The sequence below is a fragment of the Crinia signifera genome, chromosome 6, assembly GCF_055691185.1.
Source record: "Crinia signifera chromosome 6, ASM5569118v1, whole genome shotgun sequence".
Lineage (NCBI taxonomy): Eukaryota > Metazoa > Chordata > Amphibia > Anura > Myobatrachidae > Crinia > Crinia signifera.
This window is the reverse complement of record NC_139222.1, coordinates 130,889,335-130,903,909: the sequence shown is the minus strand read 5'-3', so window position 1 is coordinate 130,903,909 and position 14,575 is coordinate 130,889,335. Positions and strand designations below refer to the sequence as shown.

The window sequence follows — 14,575 nt, the reverse complement described above, 5'->3', positions numbered from 1 at the left end:
CACTGGGGACATTTGTAACAGCATCACTGGGGACATGATATGTAACTGGCACTATATATGTGCAAGACAATGATTGCTTGGCATTCAAATTCAGTGCTGAGATAGTACACACATTTTGTTTCACGTTTTGAAACCTTGTTTTTTGAACAATTAAAATATATTTGTGTGTATTTTATGTGGTAATAAAATATATTTGTGTGTATATTATGTGTTTATACAGCATACATGCAAGATACTTCAAAATACATCATTGAAATATTAAAATATTCCGAAATACGGAATTATCCGTTATCCAAAATTCTCCTGGTCCCGAGCATTTTGGATACGGGATACTCAACCTGTATATATATATAGCGACAAATAGAAAAAAGTGGTACCCCTACTAACTGGCCACACTTCACAATAACAATTGTTCACAGTTACAATAAGTCATGGGTCCTCAAACTGCGGCCCTCCAGATGTTGTGAAACTACAAATCCCAGCATGCCTTGCCACAGTTTTAACACTCCCTTATAGCAAAACTGTGGCAAGGCATGCTGGGATTTGTAGTTTCAAAACATCTGGAGTGCCGCAGTTCAATATGTTCCATATAGATGATCTTTCATAGGGTACCAAGGTGGTAGTGCTCAGATTGTTTTTATGCTCTTCAAACAGTGATCCTCATATACAATATCATAAAAATAGGGAGTAAGATAATAACATACAGTAGTGTAACACAATATGTTACAATCACAATCTACTCCTTGTGGTACTCACTATTTTTACGATACAGCGTATGAGGATCACTGATTGAAGAGCATGCAAACAATCTGACCACTACTACCTTGGTACCTACAGTATGAAAGATCTTCTATACGGAATGTATGATTTTACTTAATATAACTGTGCGGAGGCGCCAGTTATTAGGGGTACCGCTTTTCTCTATTTATCACTTTGTTTGTTGGGGGTGTAGTGGATCACCCCACTGGTACCATTGCTGACAAGCAGCCAACTTTTGTGCGCACCTTGTAGGAGTTATGTTTTGTTGTAACAATGGCCATGCCCCCAGCCCCACTGTCTGCCTGAATAGACACTGTACACAGCAGAGCAGCGGGTAGCAGGGGGTACTCCAAACTGTGTCCCTCCACCGCAGGACACTGCTGGCTCTGGGTGAGACACGGGCCAGTCCCAAAATAACTGGACTGTCCCGCCAAAATCTAGATAGACATCCATGACATTAGCAATAATGTTTGTAGCACACAATCCGCTGTCTTTATGTATCATTATTTATCCAAACTTTAATGTGAATATAACATTTGGAGAGGATGAAGTGGCCCTAATAATGCGCTTGAGAAAGCAGCACCTCTATAGTACCTTGCTGTTAATAAAGGTATATAAATAAAGGAGCCCTAATGAGCTATCAGTACACTGGCTCTAGGAGATCCTGTGATTCACAGTTTATTTCACATTGAGGTAAGGTTGCACTCCTTAAAGACTCCATATATGTGATGCACCCTATGGGTACATATTTGTAAAACATGCTCTTTTGACGTAAGGTCTTTGTTTACTTTGGTTTATGTGTATATAAGGGAAAAAAATCACTGAATCATTTAGCTACAGTAGTTATCTGAAAAGAGACAAACTTGTTTCGCTCCTCTAGGTGGTTCTTTACAACTGTTTGTAGTCTCTGCTTTTGGCCACTACCTTATTGCTAGAGGATATACCTCCATTCATACATTGTGTAGAAGACACATTTTTATTGGGTATGTAGAACCTACTGTTGTTCATCTTTTTCAGCTCATCTTTTTTGCTCATCATTTCCTCCTCCCTTTTTTGACAATACACTCTTTGTTCTTCTCCTCGTTTTTTTGTGCATTTTTAAGAAATGTAATATTTTTTTTATTCTTCATAAAATTGATATACATGTATATACTTTCAATGTATTTTATTATATGTTTGTAACGAAGAAGTGCTAAGGGACGAAACGCGTCGGGCTGCGGTTTTGTACTATATGTGGCATTTTTAACAACGTGAAACTGTGGATGAAATCCTATATGCTGGAAAAACTTTTAATAAATGTATACTTGTTTTTAACAAATAATTACTGATTTATTGTATGCACACAGCCACTAAGTGGTGTTTTTAGTACAGCGCACCTCTATTCCTTTCTTCCGTGAATATAACAATGTTTAAATAACCTGTAATGGCTTTTCCAGAGGTGGGGCTGTAGCACAGTCTAAAATGCAAACAGCTGCACCTCTGGAGCCTCCATACAAGTATCTATAGTATATCATCACAGATGAACCATCCATTTTATTCAAGTTTATAGCCACTATTGACAGGATTATAAATAAATATATTAACACTGCTATACTCGCCTCAGTAAATGTAGTTAGGCTGAAGTACAGCTATGGTTTTCCACTATCAAGTCTCTTTAAATCACTTTACTTATTCTAAATGTACCTTCCCTAATAATCACATGATGTAAAAGTACAATGGCCAAAATACATTTCTGGATCTTATTGAACCAGAGGGGTATTATAGCAGCATACTTGAATGGTTGAAGGTATATGAACATGTCATTATTTCATTATGTGTCTTAGAGCAAACATAAGCCTCTTTGTGCTCACCGGAGATCCTCGGAACAGTTCATTCTTGGAAAAATTCTTACGGAAAATGAACTTGCTGTCTCCTCCAGCAGGCCACATAGCCTGCACCTCCACCACTGACTCGTGATCTTCAAGGCACCGTTCTGCAAGACAGGAGAACATAAATCCTACAACAATAGTGCTGAAAAGGCATTGGCATTACTGTTTCCAGTGAGTCTGCCAAAGATGACCAACTAATTGATTTAAGAGTTTAAAACAAAAAGGGTAAATGTAACATCTAGAAAGTCACATTTTACAATATTTGTTTGCTATATTATTTTCTGTCAGTACTAACAAGTACAGTTTCTGAAATTTTCCCTCTCTTTAGCAAAATGGCACAATCCATGCTGTGTAACGATAGGTTTATGGAATTTATAGATTATGGAACCAATGTGCATCTCAAGTCTGTGTCTTCATACAAAAGCGGCAGATCTTAGGTGCTTTCAGAGGACATTTGTGTACAGATCCTGGCACATGTGACATCTGCGTACTTTCACACAGTCACTGTGAACTATGGGCCTAATTAGGCATCAGTTGCAATTTTGTGTCTCTCCGGATCCCACACTGCTATTCAAATTCAAAATTTAGCGCTTGCATTGTTATTGCGCAAGCCTCTTGTTATACAGCGAAGCACTCGCACATAAAAGGTCACTCCCTGACTGCACAGCTGTGGACATTCTTGTGTCACACATCACCCCCCCCGAATGGTCAAGCTTGTGTAGACCTAAAACACTAAGGCCCGCCCCTGTCGCCATCCCTCATCATCCCTTAGACTGCAGATGCAATTTTCGCAATGCACCTGCAGTTTAATGGCTTGTGCACATGCACTGGCGTGTTCTGCGCAGATCTTAAAAAATCTTGATTTCCTATTTTTGCAGATTTACATCTCATGCGGAATCAGACCCTATATCACAGACATTTGCTTATGCTTCTAAATCAGGCCTTCAGATTCTACATAAAGGAAAGTAGTAACATTTGTGATTTTTTTTTTTTTTTAACTAAAATGAACATTCAACCATCCCTGGGCTGTGAGGGTCAGGGAGCAGACATTTAACAATGCGAAAAGCAACTCCCCCCCCCTGTGGTCACTTCCAGTGTAATAGGACCACAGTAATAGTAAGTGGGCATTACTCCTAAGCATAGTTGCCTACCCTAATGCAGGAGACTCCCGTTTCAGACATAAATATCCTGCTGCCCTGCAGTGCACTCTAAATCTCCCGGATTCTTCATATTCTGCCTGGGGTGCCACTAAGGAGTTTCTCTGCAAGGACAGTGATTTGTTGTAGCTGCTCAGAAGTCCCTGCTCCCTTGTGGGGACACTTGCTGACAAATATACCATAAGAGTATAGAAACATAAAGACAGATGTATGAGTAAAATATAAATTGTAGCTCCTCTATTCTCTTTCCGTTCAATTATTAGATAAAATTAATAGAAGTGTTGCAGCTGTATTACACTATGATAACGGTTTTACTAAAAAAAGTAAGGCATTATAGCATAGAATGTAAATACAGCATTAAGAAAACAAACTCCTTTTCCTCCTCACCAAGCCCCAGATGTGGGTGCAGCTCGACTAGAGACCAGCTCTCATCACTCAGACAGTGTGCTCTCTCCACCAGCATGTCACACAGGTGTCGCGCTGTGGCCCCCGCTGTCACTTCCAGTGATCGACATGTGCCATCTTCACTAAACACCTTGACCATCTGCTCTCATAGGAAAAGAAACATGTTTTAGCTAGGACACTCATTTATGTGGGAAGCATATATCCTATTTCAGTAGTTCTTAAACTTGGTTCTCAGTCAGGACCCCACACAGTTCATGTTTTCCAGGTCACCCGACAGGTGCACTCATTACTCAGGGACACATTTTAAAATATCTACAGGTGGAGCTAATTATTTCACATGATTCTGTGAGGTGACCTGCAACACATGCACTCTGTGTGGGGTCCTGAGGACTGAATTTGAGAACCTGTGTCCTACAGTATTTCTTTATCGCTATCTTTATCTCTGTTTTTCAAATGATGATGCATGTCTGACTTTTGGGCTATATAGATAGAGAGAGAGAGAGAGAGAGAGAGAGAGAGAGAGAGAGAGAGAGAGAGAGAGAGAGAGAGAGAGAGAGAGAGAGAGAGAGAGAGAGAGAGAGAGAGAGAGAGAGAGAGAGAGAGAGAGAAACTTGGGGAATGAGCACTCATTACTTGAATCCAAGGGCAGTCATATTGGTGATTATGTTCCAATTACCGGTATTAATCTGAAACACATGCCTCTTTGAATATCTGCTGTTGCCATCAGTTGCAGTTGTATCCCAGTCATATGTATGCCAATGTTGGGTGACATATGAAATAAATACCTGACTTTACAAGTATAACCAGGAGTGCTGCCTTTTATATCCTCTGGATATTAAGTCCGCGGTGATGGCGGCACTCGCAGGTAATAAATAACAACGCTACACAGAGGTTAGCTTAACGTTTAAATTCCTGTTTTAGAATTTTAATCAGAAGCATATATATATATATATATATATATATATATATATATATATATATATATATATATATATATATATATTCGGGGGTCGGTCGGCACTCTGGTTGCCTGGCAGTACCTGACCGTGTTGCCTTCCCAGTGCTGTGATGAATAAAGACGTGGAAAGAAAGGGCGGCACTCACGGGTTTAAATCCAAGAATAAACTTTAGTGGGGATGTCACAGGAAAACCTGTGACACCCCCACTAAAGTTTATTCTTGGATTTAAACCCGTGAGTGCCGCCCTTTCTTTATATATATATATATATATATATATATATATATATATACACACGATTCTGGGTCAGCGTCACTCCGGACTTGGATAAAGAATTTTCAAATAAAGGAAACAGCTCACATGGTTCATGCAACGTTTCAACTCTTTACTTGAGTTTTTGTCAAGCCACATGGTACAATGAAGACACATCACTTAAATAGCATAGACGCAAGTTTTTGTCTCCCTGTATTGTTCCTTTGTACGGCGCTGCGAAACACTTGTGGCGCCTTATAAATAAAATTATAATAATAATAATAATAATTGCGTTTAACAGAACACCTCCCACATCCGGATCAGATCCGTCGGGTGTGTTGTCAATCAACAGTCAATTAGTTCATACAGACATTGATACAATATACAAACATAGAATGAACAAGATAACAAACTCACATACATAACAGATAAAGCACCACTGATAAAAATCTTGATAGAATCTTAAATTAATTAGAAAAAAGACACATTTATAAAGGTTAAAGATGATCAACCAAAACACTTCTGTATTTAAGAATTTAAAATGTGTCTTTTTTCTAATTAATTTAAGATTCTATCAACCAGGAAGACGTTCAGCAAGATGTCAGTAACCGTCTCCATGAGGTTACTTTTTTATCAGTGGTGCTTTATCTGTTATGTATGTGAGTTTGTTATCTTGTTCATTCTATGTTTGTATATTGTATCAATGTCTGTATGAACTAATTGACTGTTGATTGACAACACACCCGACGGATCTGATCCGGATGTGGAAGGTGTTCTGTTAAACGCAATGTTACGTCTATGCTATTTCAGTGATGTGTCTTCATTGTACCATGTGGCTTGACAAAAACTCAAGTAAAGAGTTGAAACGTTGCAGGAACCATGTGTGCTGTTTCCTTTATTTGAAAATTCTTTATGCAAGTCCGGAGTGACGCTGACGCGTTCAGCGTGCTAAATTCAGAGGGCACCCGGCTATACTTCAATTGGACTTTCTGAGTGCCGATCCTATCACTACTATATATATATATATATATATATATATATACACACACACACACACATAGACAACTATGTCTCTAGCTATTTTTTAGAACCTTATTACTTGTGCCCCAGGTTCTTAGTTCATAATGAACTGTAAATGAATATGAATGCAGATATAATACTATATAAAGATAATGTGGTTGGAAGAGTGGAGAGGTACTATACGTACATGAGGGCCCCCTTCCAGAGGAGAACTGCTATTCGGTGTGCTGATAAGGATAGGCGAGGAGTTGCAGAGTTCTGGGAATGGATTTGGGATGTCAGTTAACGATGAAGATCGGGACTCCTCATCTCGTAATCGCCTGCAATGAGAATGTTGAGGAAGAGATTTACTAGCTAATTAATAAGCCCCCTTGTACAATTTCTGCCTAGATTTGAACCTGCAAGACAAAAATGTTAGCAGTTATATCATATGCTCATTTATAGCAATAGGTTGTGATGCAATAATGTGTGTAAGGGACATTACTGAGTGCCATTATGTGTATAAGTTCATTAGTAATGTGGGGCGGGTTGCCATGGAGGGGAGGACCCCCTTTATCGGCTGGGGGAACTTTGGCTGGGGGAGTCTACTGTAAGTAAAAAGTTTCCCCTGTCTGTGTCATGATACCGCTGGCTGTTGGAGCCTGGTGCTGGTTAAAAAAAAATACAGGGGACCCCTATTCTTCTTGTCCCCCATATTTTTGTAACCAGGGCAGGTCCAAGAGCCCAGTGCTGGTTATAGAAATACAGGAGACCCCAGTTTTTGCCACTGTATTCCTGCAGTTATACTCGTGGGGGGAGATCTGACTGATCCGAGCATGCATCAGCAAAATACAGATGGAAAATAAATTAAGTGTATTTTCCATTCGTATTTTGTGCTGAATTCATAGCAGAATTCAGCAGAATGACTGTTAGTAAATGAGCCAACCACCATCAGCGGATCCCAGCTGTTATTAAGATCAAATAGGTACGAATGGGTGCATTTGTACCCACTCGTTCTTAGTAAATTTCCCCCTGCATGATGAACAGTTACTAGGCTTCAGCAACCAGTGTTTTTGCAGTGATTTTACAGTGTGTGCAGGAACTTTAAGTTTGAATCCAACTGGTTGTATGAGGCTGCTTCAGAGCTGGATGCAGAGGATGTCGGATGCTGGTGCTCAATACGGCGAACCTTCAACAGGATCAGAATGTCAATGCCATAATACTAAAAGCTGGCATCCTGATCGGTAAATATGTAGACTGTATGCACAAGGAAGGGGCTGTTAGGTTTAAGCACTAGTGAAGGGACTTAAGGTTAGGCTGCGATGAGGGGGGGGGGGGGGGGGGGGTAGGCATTTAGAAAGAAGGGTTAAGGTTAGGCTGTGATGTAGGGGGATTAGGTTTAGGTGGCTTGGTACAGGTGCTAGATTTAGGCACTAACAGGGAGGGTCAGGCTAATGAAATAGGGTGCATACAGAGCCCCTGTCAGGATTCTCCATGTTGGGATGCCGGGATTTTGACCACCAGAATCCTCACCTCCAGGATATCATATGCATCCCAGGTGCTTCCCCGCTCACATTTAAGATGCTGCATTTCCATACAATGCATCTGCACCATCACATCACTGCTGGCACCATCAAAATCTCCTATGTAATCAATTGTGCATCTGTGTACACAGCCACTTTCAGCAACAAGCCACAGGCACTTCCTCATCAGTTTACTTCCTCCAAAGAACTCCATGGAAACTCCCAGAACCTGTGTCCACAGCTGTACTGTGGCCCTGAGTGCAACTCACGTGTTGAAAAAAAATAATTGCCCTTTTGCTTGCATATTGCCACTTCCTCCATCTCTGAATCAGTCCCTATGCATGTGTTTTATTTAGCCACAAGGTTTACCTCACAGCTAATGAATAGGTAAATAAGGCCGGGAGGGAAAGCTATTTGACTAAATTGCCTTTTCCCTGACTAAAATTGGGGATTACTGCATATAAATTGACTGGTTCTGTGCTGCATAGTCACTAATTTTGCCATTTTCTCATGAAGTGTTACTCATAGCTCCTGAAGCTATTTGTTTAGGACTGCATACAAAATTCTGTGGGCTGGTTTTTCTATCTCAATCTGACCTGCCACCACCTCACCTAGTAACATCCCGGCCGCATCTACACAATCCAACAACAGGCCTGATTCAGACCTGATTGCTGCTGGGGGAATTGCAGAGCCCTGCAATCAGATAGTCGTTGCCCAGACAGAGTGAATACCCGTCCTGTGCAAGTCTGGGAATGCCTTGCGATCGCTAGAGAGCTGCAAATACATTCGCAAATCACTCACCATCTAATGATTTTCCTAGTCTGCACAAGTGTACGTAACACTGACCCTTCCACAACTCTGCGACAGACACAGGCTGATCGAGGCCAGCACTGATCCCACAGACCGCCCCTGAAAATGCTTGGGCATTTTTCCGGACAGTCCCAGAAAATGGCAGTTTAACATGCACAAACAGCGGCTACCTGTCAGTCAAGTTGCGAGGGGATTGCGAATCAGCGGGAATCGCTGATTTTTGTTGCTGTTTTGCCTTTCACATGTGCGCTACCAATCCCCTTCATTCTCTTTAGCCCCGCATCCAATTCCCACATCCAGCTCCCTGCAGCCCACAGACATTAGCCTTCTTCAGTGTATATACAGTATATATGTGTATGACCTAGGACTATTGAGGATGATGGATATTGTGTTATATGAACTTCATTTTCAGAAATTTTCTGTTTTCTCTGTATGTCTTTGTTCTAGTAATTGATTTGTTGTGGATATAATTTGACATTTAAGCACTGAGATTTTTCTCTGTTTCAAACACAAATATAAATACTAAACGGGCCACAACCACATATCAGTGGCCACACCTCTGCCTTGCTGGTCACAATCTGTGCAGCGGTGACATTACTTAACAATATCGTGTACCGATAATTTTCAGTGCGTACACTCTATTTAGTCCAGCCGCAACCAATATTATTAACTATATCAGCCACGTCCAGGGTCGTCCAGTGTGTATGGAGATTTAGTCTCTATGAGTTCAATATGGCTTTTGGTATTCAGGACGTACCCCATGTACAGTTTTAACTTAGTAAACTGATGTATACAAAGTGTATACTGAAGACTAGAGCCCTGAATCTAACACAGTGATTACATAATGCCGATTGTAACAGAGTTTAGAATGCAGAACAAACAGGTGTAATTCAAAATAACAGCATAAGACAATCCGAATAATACAGTATGAATCACAAACTGGCATACCTCCCAACATTGGGAGACACTGGGGCGGGACAGGGTGTGCGCCGAAGGCGCGCAGTGATTTGGGGGCGTGGCCTATCAGAAAGGGGGCGTGGTATATACTCACGGCGCTGCCACGAGGCCATGCCCCCATTTTTCGCTGCAGTGGGGGCATGCCCAGCAGCTCTGTGAGCTGCTGGCCTCCCATCTGCCTGCAAGAATAGATGCGCACAACGTCTATTCATGAACGTCAGGGGGGACTCTCAACTGCCCCCCCCCTGCCGCGGGACACTGCCGGCAGCGGGAGGAAATGCAGGAATGTCCCAAAATACTGGGACGTTCCCACGATAAGCAGGACAGGTGGGAGGTATAAACTGGTCAGGACACATTTCAGCCAAGTCTAATCAATGGACAGCCTGAGATCAGTTCAGGAAGTGCACAAGGACAGAAGGAAGTCGCAAACAGTGGTGAAGGCAGGAGGCAGAAAAGGATGGTCAAAAGTAAGCAGAACTAAAAATCCAACAGTCAAACATACACATTCAGAGTACATTGTCTAAGAAAGCTAATGCTATTACTAAGGCAAAGAGCCTTATAAAATCACCTGGAACCTTTCCCCAAATGTCTGCCCAAACCTCACAGTGCAGATCAGTGGTGCTAAGCACTAGAGAATAAGGGAAATAAAGTGATGTCAACTACATCACTGTCAACAGCGGAATTGAGCCAATATTTAGTGGAATGCCTCAATCTGCCAGTTTCTATCCCACCCTATGTTCATAATTCACTTTCCCGCCTCTGATATCATACCCTCCAACAGTACCGATTTAGCCGGTACAGTACAGTTTTTTAACGGCCTGTACCGATTGTACCGGTTTTCTAGCTGCAGCACTTGATGTCAGGCACCTCCTCCTGCCTTCACCTCTATTTCAGCCGAGGAGGTTGCGGGGACTCTGGGAGGTGTAGTATCCAACACCTCCATATGTTCCCCCGGGAGCGTGAGGGGGATCCGCCTACAATACTACAAATCCCGAGGTGCCCCACAGGGGAACACAGCCTGCCCGCCTCCCACTGCTCAGGGATAGGCTGCGGTGAGATGAATGTCACCTGTGGGAAGTGCATGAATCACCGTGCAGAAGAAGAGGAACGGCGCTGGGCGGGAGACTTGGGGCAGGGCAGGTATGGTGATTTTAAGAATATTCGATGACCGAGATCAGCAAGCGGCAAGCAGGGGAGATGAGTGACATGTGCTGCTGTCCAGGAGGAGGGGGACACGCTGGGCTCTTGTCAACACGACCAATGCTGTGCCCCCAGGATGTGCAGAATCAACCATTGAAAGGATAGGAAATGGGGCTTGGCCACGCCCCCTTTTATGCTGGCCACGCCCCCTTTACGTTTGTGTACCGATTGCTGACCCTCAGATGTTGGAGGGTATGTGATATCACTCCATCCTCATTTTACTTAAGTCTGTTTTTTTAGCTGATTCCCGCAAAACTAATTTCCAAGAAAACGTAACCTTACTTATCCTTCTGCATTTCTCTGTGGCTTTCAAAACAGGACCCTCTCTCCTTCTGCTAACCCTCCGCTTCACTGGACTCTCTCCTCCTTTACCTGCTACAGTTGTGACCTCCTACACTTAGGGGGTGATTCAGGTTGGTTTGCAAAACCAAACTCCCTCTTAAATGGACAAAACTGTGGCTAAATAAAACTGCTTTATTCTTACACTGCTATTTTGATTCCAGTTTGAACACACCCCACCCAAATCTTATTCTCTCTGCACATGTTACATCCGCCCCACCTGCAGTGAACATGGTTTTGTCTATTAAAGAAGGAGTTTGCTTTTGCAAACCAACCAGAATCACCCCCTTATCCTCAATATGCCATGTATCACGAGATACATTATGTAAGTGAGCGGCAGTAATCACAATATGATGAGACAAAATCGTTCCATGAGACTGTACTGATTAATTTGAGAGCAACACTTGTACAGATGTGTCCAGTCGCACATGTGACATTCCCATACACTGCATATGGGTTCCTGGTGCAGTCAGAGCCACGTCCCTGGAATCCTGCGACATGCATGTTGTGATGCGTATGCATTCGGGGCAAAAACAATACTGGACACATCTGTTCCTCTTTGTGCGACTGAGTGTGAATCTGTATATGAAGCACACTGGAACTTGGCATGAAAAAGAGCGGTGGCTGTATACAGATTCAGACTCAGTCATATGGTGTATGTATAGTACCATTGGAAAACAGCGATGATTAGGTTTGAACCTATATCAGATGCAAAAACACTGAGCAAGGCTTTCCTGTCCCATGTATTGTTATTGAGCAGGGTTGTGGTCAGGGCCGGTGGCTTCTCAGCACCCTAGGCAAAACTTCAACCTACTGCCCCCCCCCCCCCCCCCCATACTGCCACCAATAACCATTTTTCAACCCCTTAATGCCTAACATTCTGGAATGGCAGGGAGCCTCCCAAAATTGAGTGGTCCTCCCAGCCGCTCAGGTAGGTGGGCAAGACCCCTGCTTTCTCTGGAGGCCCCCAGCACCCTCCCTTTGCGCCCCACAACAGAGTACAGGAAGAGAAGGCAGCAAAATAGGGAAGTATGCCTCAAGAGGAAGTAAGGAGGTCATAGAGGTTCCACAGCAACCACCTGCATTAAGTACAACAAGGATCCTCACAGACATCCTTGATTTTTTGATAGGCAGACTTGGTGGCGCCCCCTAGATCCCGGCGCCGTAGGCAGCTGCCTAAACCCTGGTTGTAGTTAATTGAATCTCTCTCTCTTATAATGACAAGTTATTTTGCCAAAAAAGAGGAATGTAAATAAGAGCATTGATATGCTAGAACCGTAACTTACCCCCATCTGCCACCCTGTATTAGCAGTGGCTGTGATCTTTTCACATCTGAAGACAGCAGGTCAGCTTTTTCTGTGTGGACCTTGTGCGATGTGAGTGTGCGGCTGGTGCAGCCCTCCCGCTCGTATGGGTTGTCCGGCGCTGGGCTGTGACTGCTCTCTAATGCCTCCAGGTCCATGCTGCCCCCTAGACAAAAGAGATGGTTAATCATCTGCCAAGATCTAGCAATTCACATGTCATTATATTAGTAACATTTTACATTTTTCCCTTCCTATAACTGTCCACATAAATGATGTCATTTGTTGCTGTTGTTATCTGCACTTTTGAAGCAACTGGGTACCCACGTTACCTCCCACATCGCACACTGTCGCTCACTTTGTGAATAAATCCTCACTGCGTCCACCATTGCTAATTATTGGCTGCACATGCTCAGTACAGCACAATATTGCTTGAGTACATACAACTTTGACACCTCTGAAACATGGATCATAGATGGAAACCTAAGCTAGTAATGTAGTGCCTGAGCCATTGTGACATATGGACAGTTTCCATGTGGGCTGTGCCTTTAACGTTGCTGTTTGGCTTTTACTTGTTGGCATGGATTCTGCTTCTTCTGCTCATTTTCTTTCCACGCTCTGACCTGCACCCGACCCGGAGAGCTCCTCCTTCTGGGTATAAATTGTAACTTAGAGGGGGGTTGGCCCTTTTGTGATACCTGCAATATTAACACATTCAGCTCAGCTGGATATTATGGCTCAGACAGAGGTGTGGCAGGGACTAACTTCTTTACTGTAATCATAATCTAAGAATTGGTATAGGGTGCTTTGCTCATAATTGTTAGGGTCGTGTGTTGCTCTCCTTATGCTTTATAATATACCAAAGACAGGCCATATTTGTCACCCCAGTTGTTGAGGAACTATAAGCCATAGCAGACCCTAGCAAGCTACAATGTACAACCCAGCAACAGCAGGAGAGCTGCAGGCTGCCAAAAACCAGAAGTTACCCAGTTACTCCTTCAGTCTGCCCAGCTCCACCCACTGGTTAATGTAAACCTCCGCAGTTAACCCCATCTTGGGCCTCAAATTTCTGTGCTTTGCCATACATTTATTTATTTATTAACAGTTTCTTATATAGCGCACACATATTCCTCAGCGCTGTACAGAGAATATTTGAACATTCACATCCTGCACCAGTGGAGCTTACACTCTATATTCCTTACCACATGTACACACACACATACAGACATACTATGGTTAATTTGCTGGGCACCAAATAACCTACCAGTATATATATGGATTGTGGGAGGAAACCGGAGTACCCAGAGGAAACCCACACAAGCACAGGGAGCATATACAAACTCTGCACAGTTAGAGCCATGGTGGTAGAGCCAGGTTACCCAATCACACTGCCCTGTAATCCAGGTCATCCAGGGCCAGATGCACCAAGCTTCAAAAAGTGATAAAATAGAGAGTGATAAACTACCAGCCAATCAGCTCCTATCTGTCTTTGTTCAAATCCAGCATGTAAGATGGCAGTTAGGAGCGGATTGGCTGGTTGTTTGTCACTCTCCATTTTATCACTTTTTGAAGTTTGATATATCTTCTGGCCCCAAGTGTCGAACTCATGTCGTCTACCAGGGTTGGATTCCTTGGTCACTTAATCTGGGTTTGTTTAGAGGGACTCTTTCATTCTGAGCCACCATCTGGCAATAACCCAGGTCAAAGCGGCAGTGTGAAAGGTTTATAACAGACTATAGTGGTGTACCTTAAAGCAGTGGTTCCCAACCCTGGTCCTCAAGTACCCCCAACAGTGCACGTTTTCCAGGTCTCCATACAGAATCACAGGTAACATAATTAGCTCCACCTGTGGATCTTGTAAAATGTGTCTGAATAATGAGTGAACCTGCCGGGTGACCTGGAAAACGTGCAGGTTGGGGGTACTTGAGGACCAGGGTGGGAACCACTGCTCTAAGGTACACCACTATAGTCGGTTATAAAACTAGAGGATTCTCAGCATGGCATTGCAAGCTGTAGTCCTATAACATGTTACCTTAATCTGCTTTAAC

General features: G+C 42.9%; 1 protein-coding gene across 11 annotated transcripts in view; it reads right to left on the bottom strand.

Moving 5' to 3' along the window:
- GRB7 (growth factor receptor bound protein 7) overlaps positions 1-14,575 on the bottom strand; it is a 110,607-nt gene that overhangs the window by 18,819 nt on the left and 77,213 nt on the right. For all 11 annotated transcript variants that reach the window (XM_083147207.1, XM_083147208.1, XM_083147209.1 and 8 more), the window contains 4 exons: positions 12,513-12,696; positions 6,606-6,738; positions 4,172-4,328; positions 2,610-2,731 (listed from right to left, as the gene is read on the bottom strand). In XM_083147207.1, coding sequence (XP_083003333.1) covers positions 2,610-2,731; positions 4,172-4,328; positions 6,606-6,738; positions 12,513-12,696 — 596 coding nt within the window. The remainder of the gene's footprint in view (positions 1-2,609; positions 2,732-4,171; positions 4,329-6,605; positions 6,739-12,512; positions 12,697-14,575) is intronic.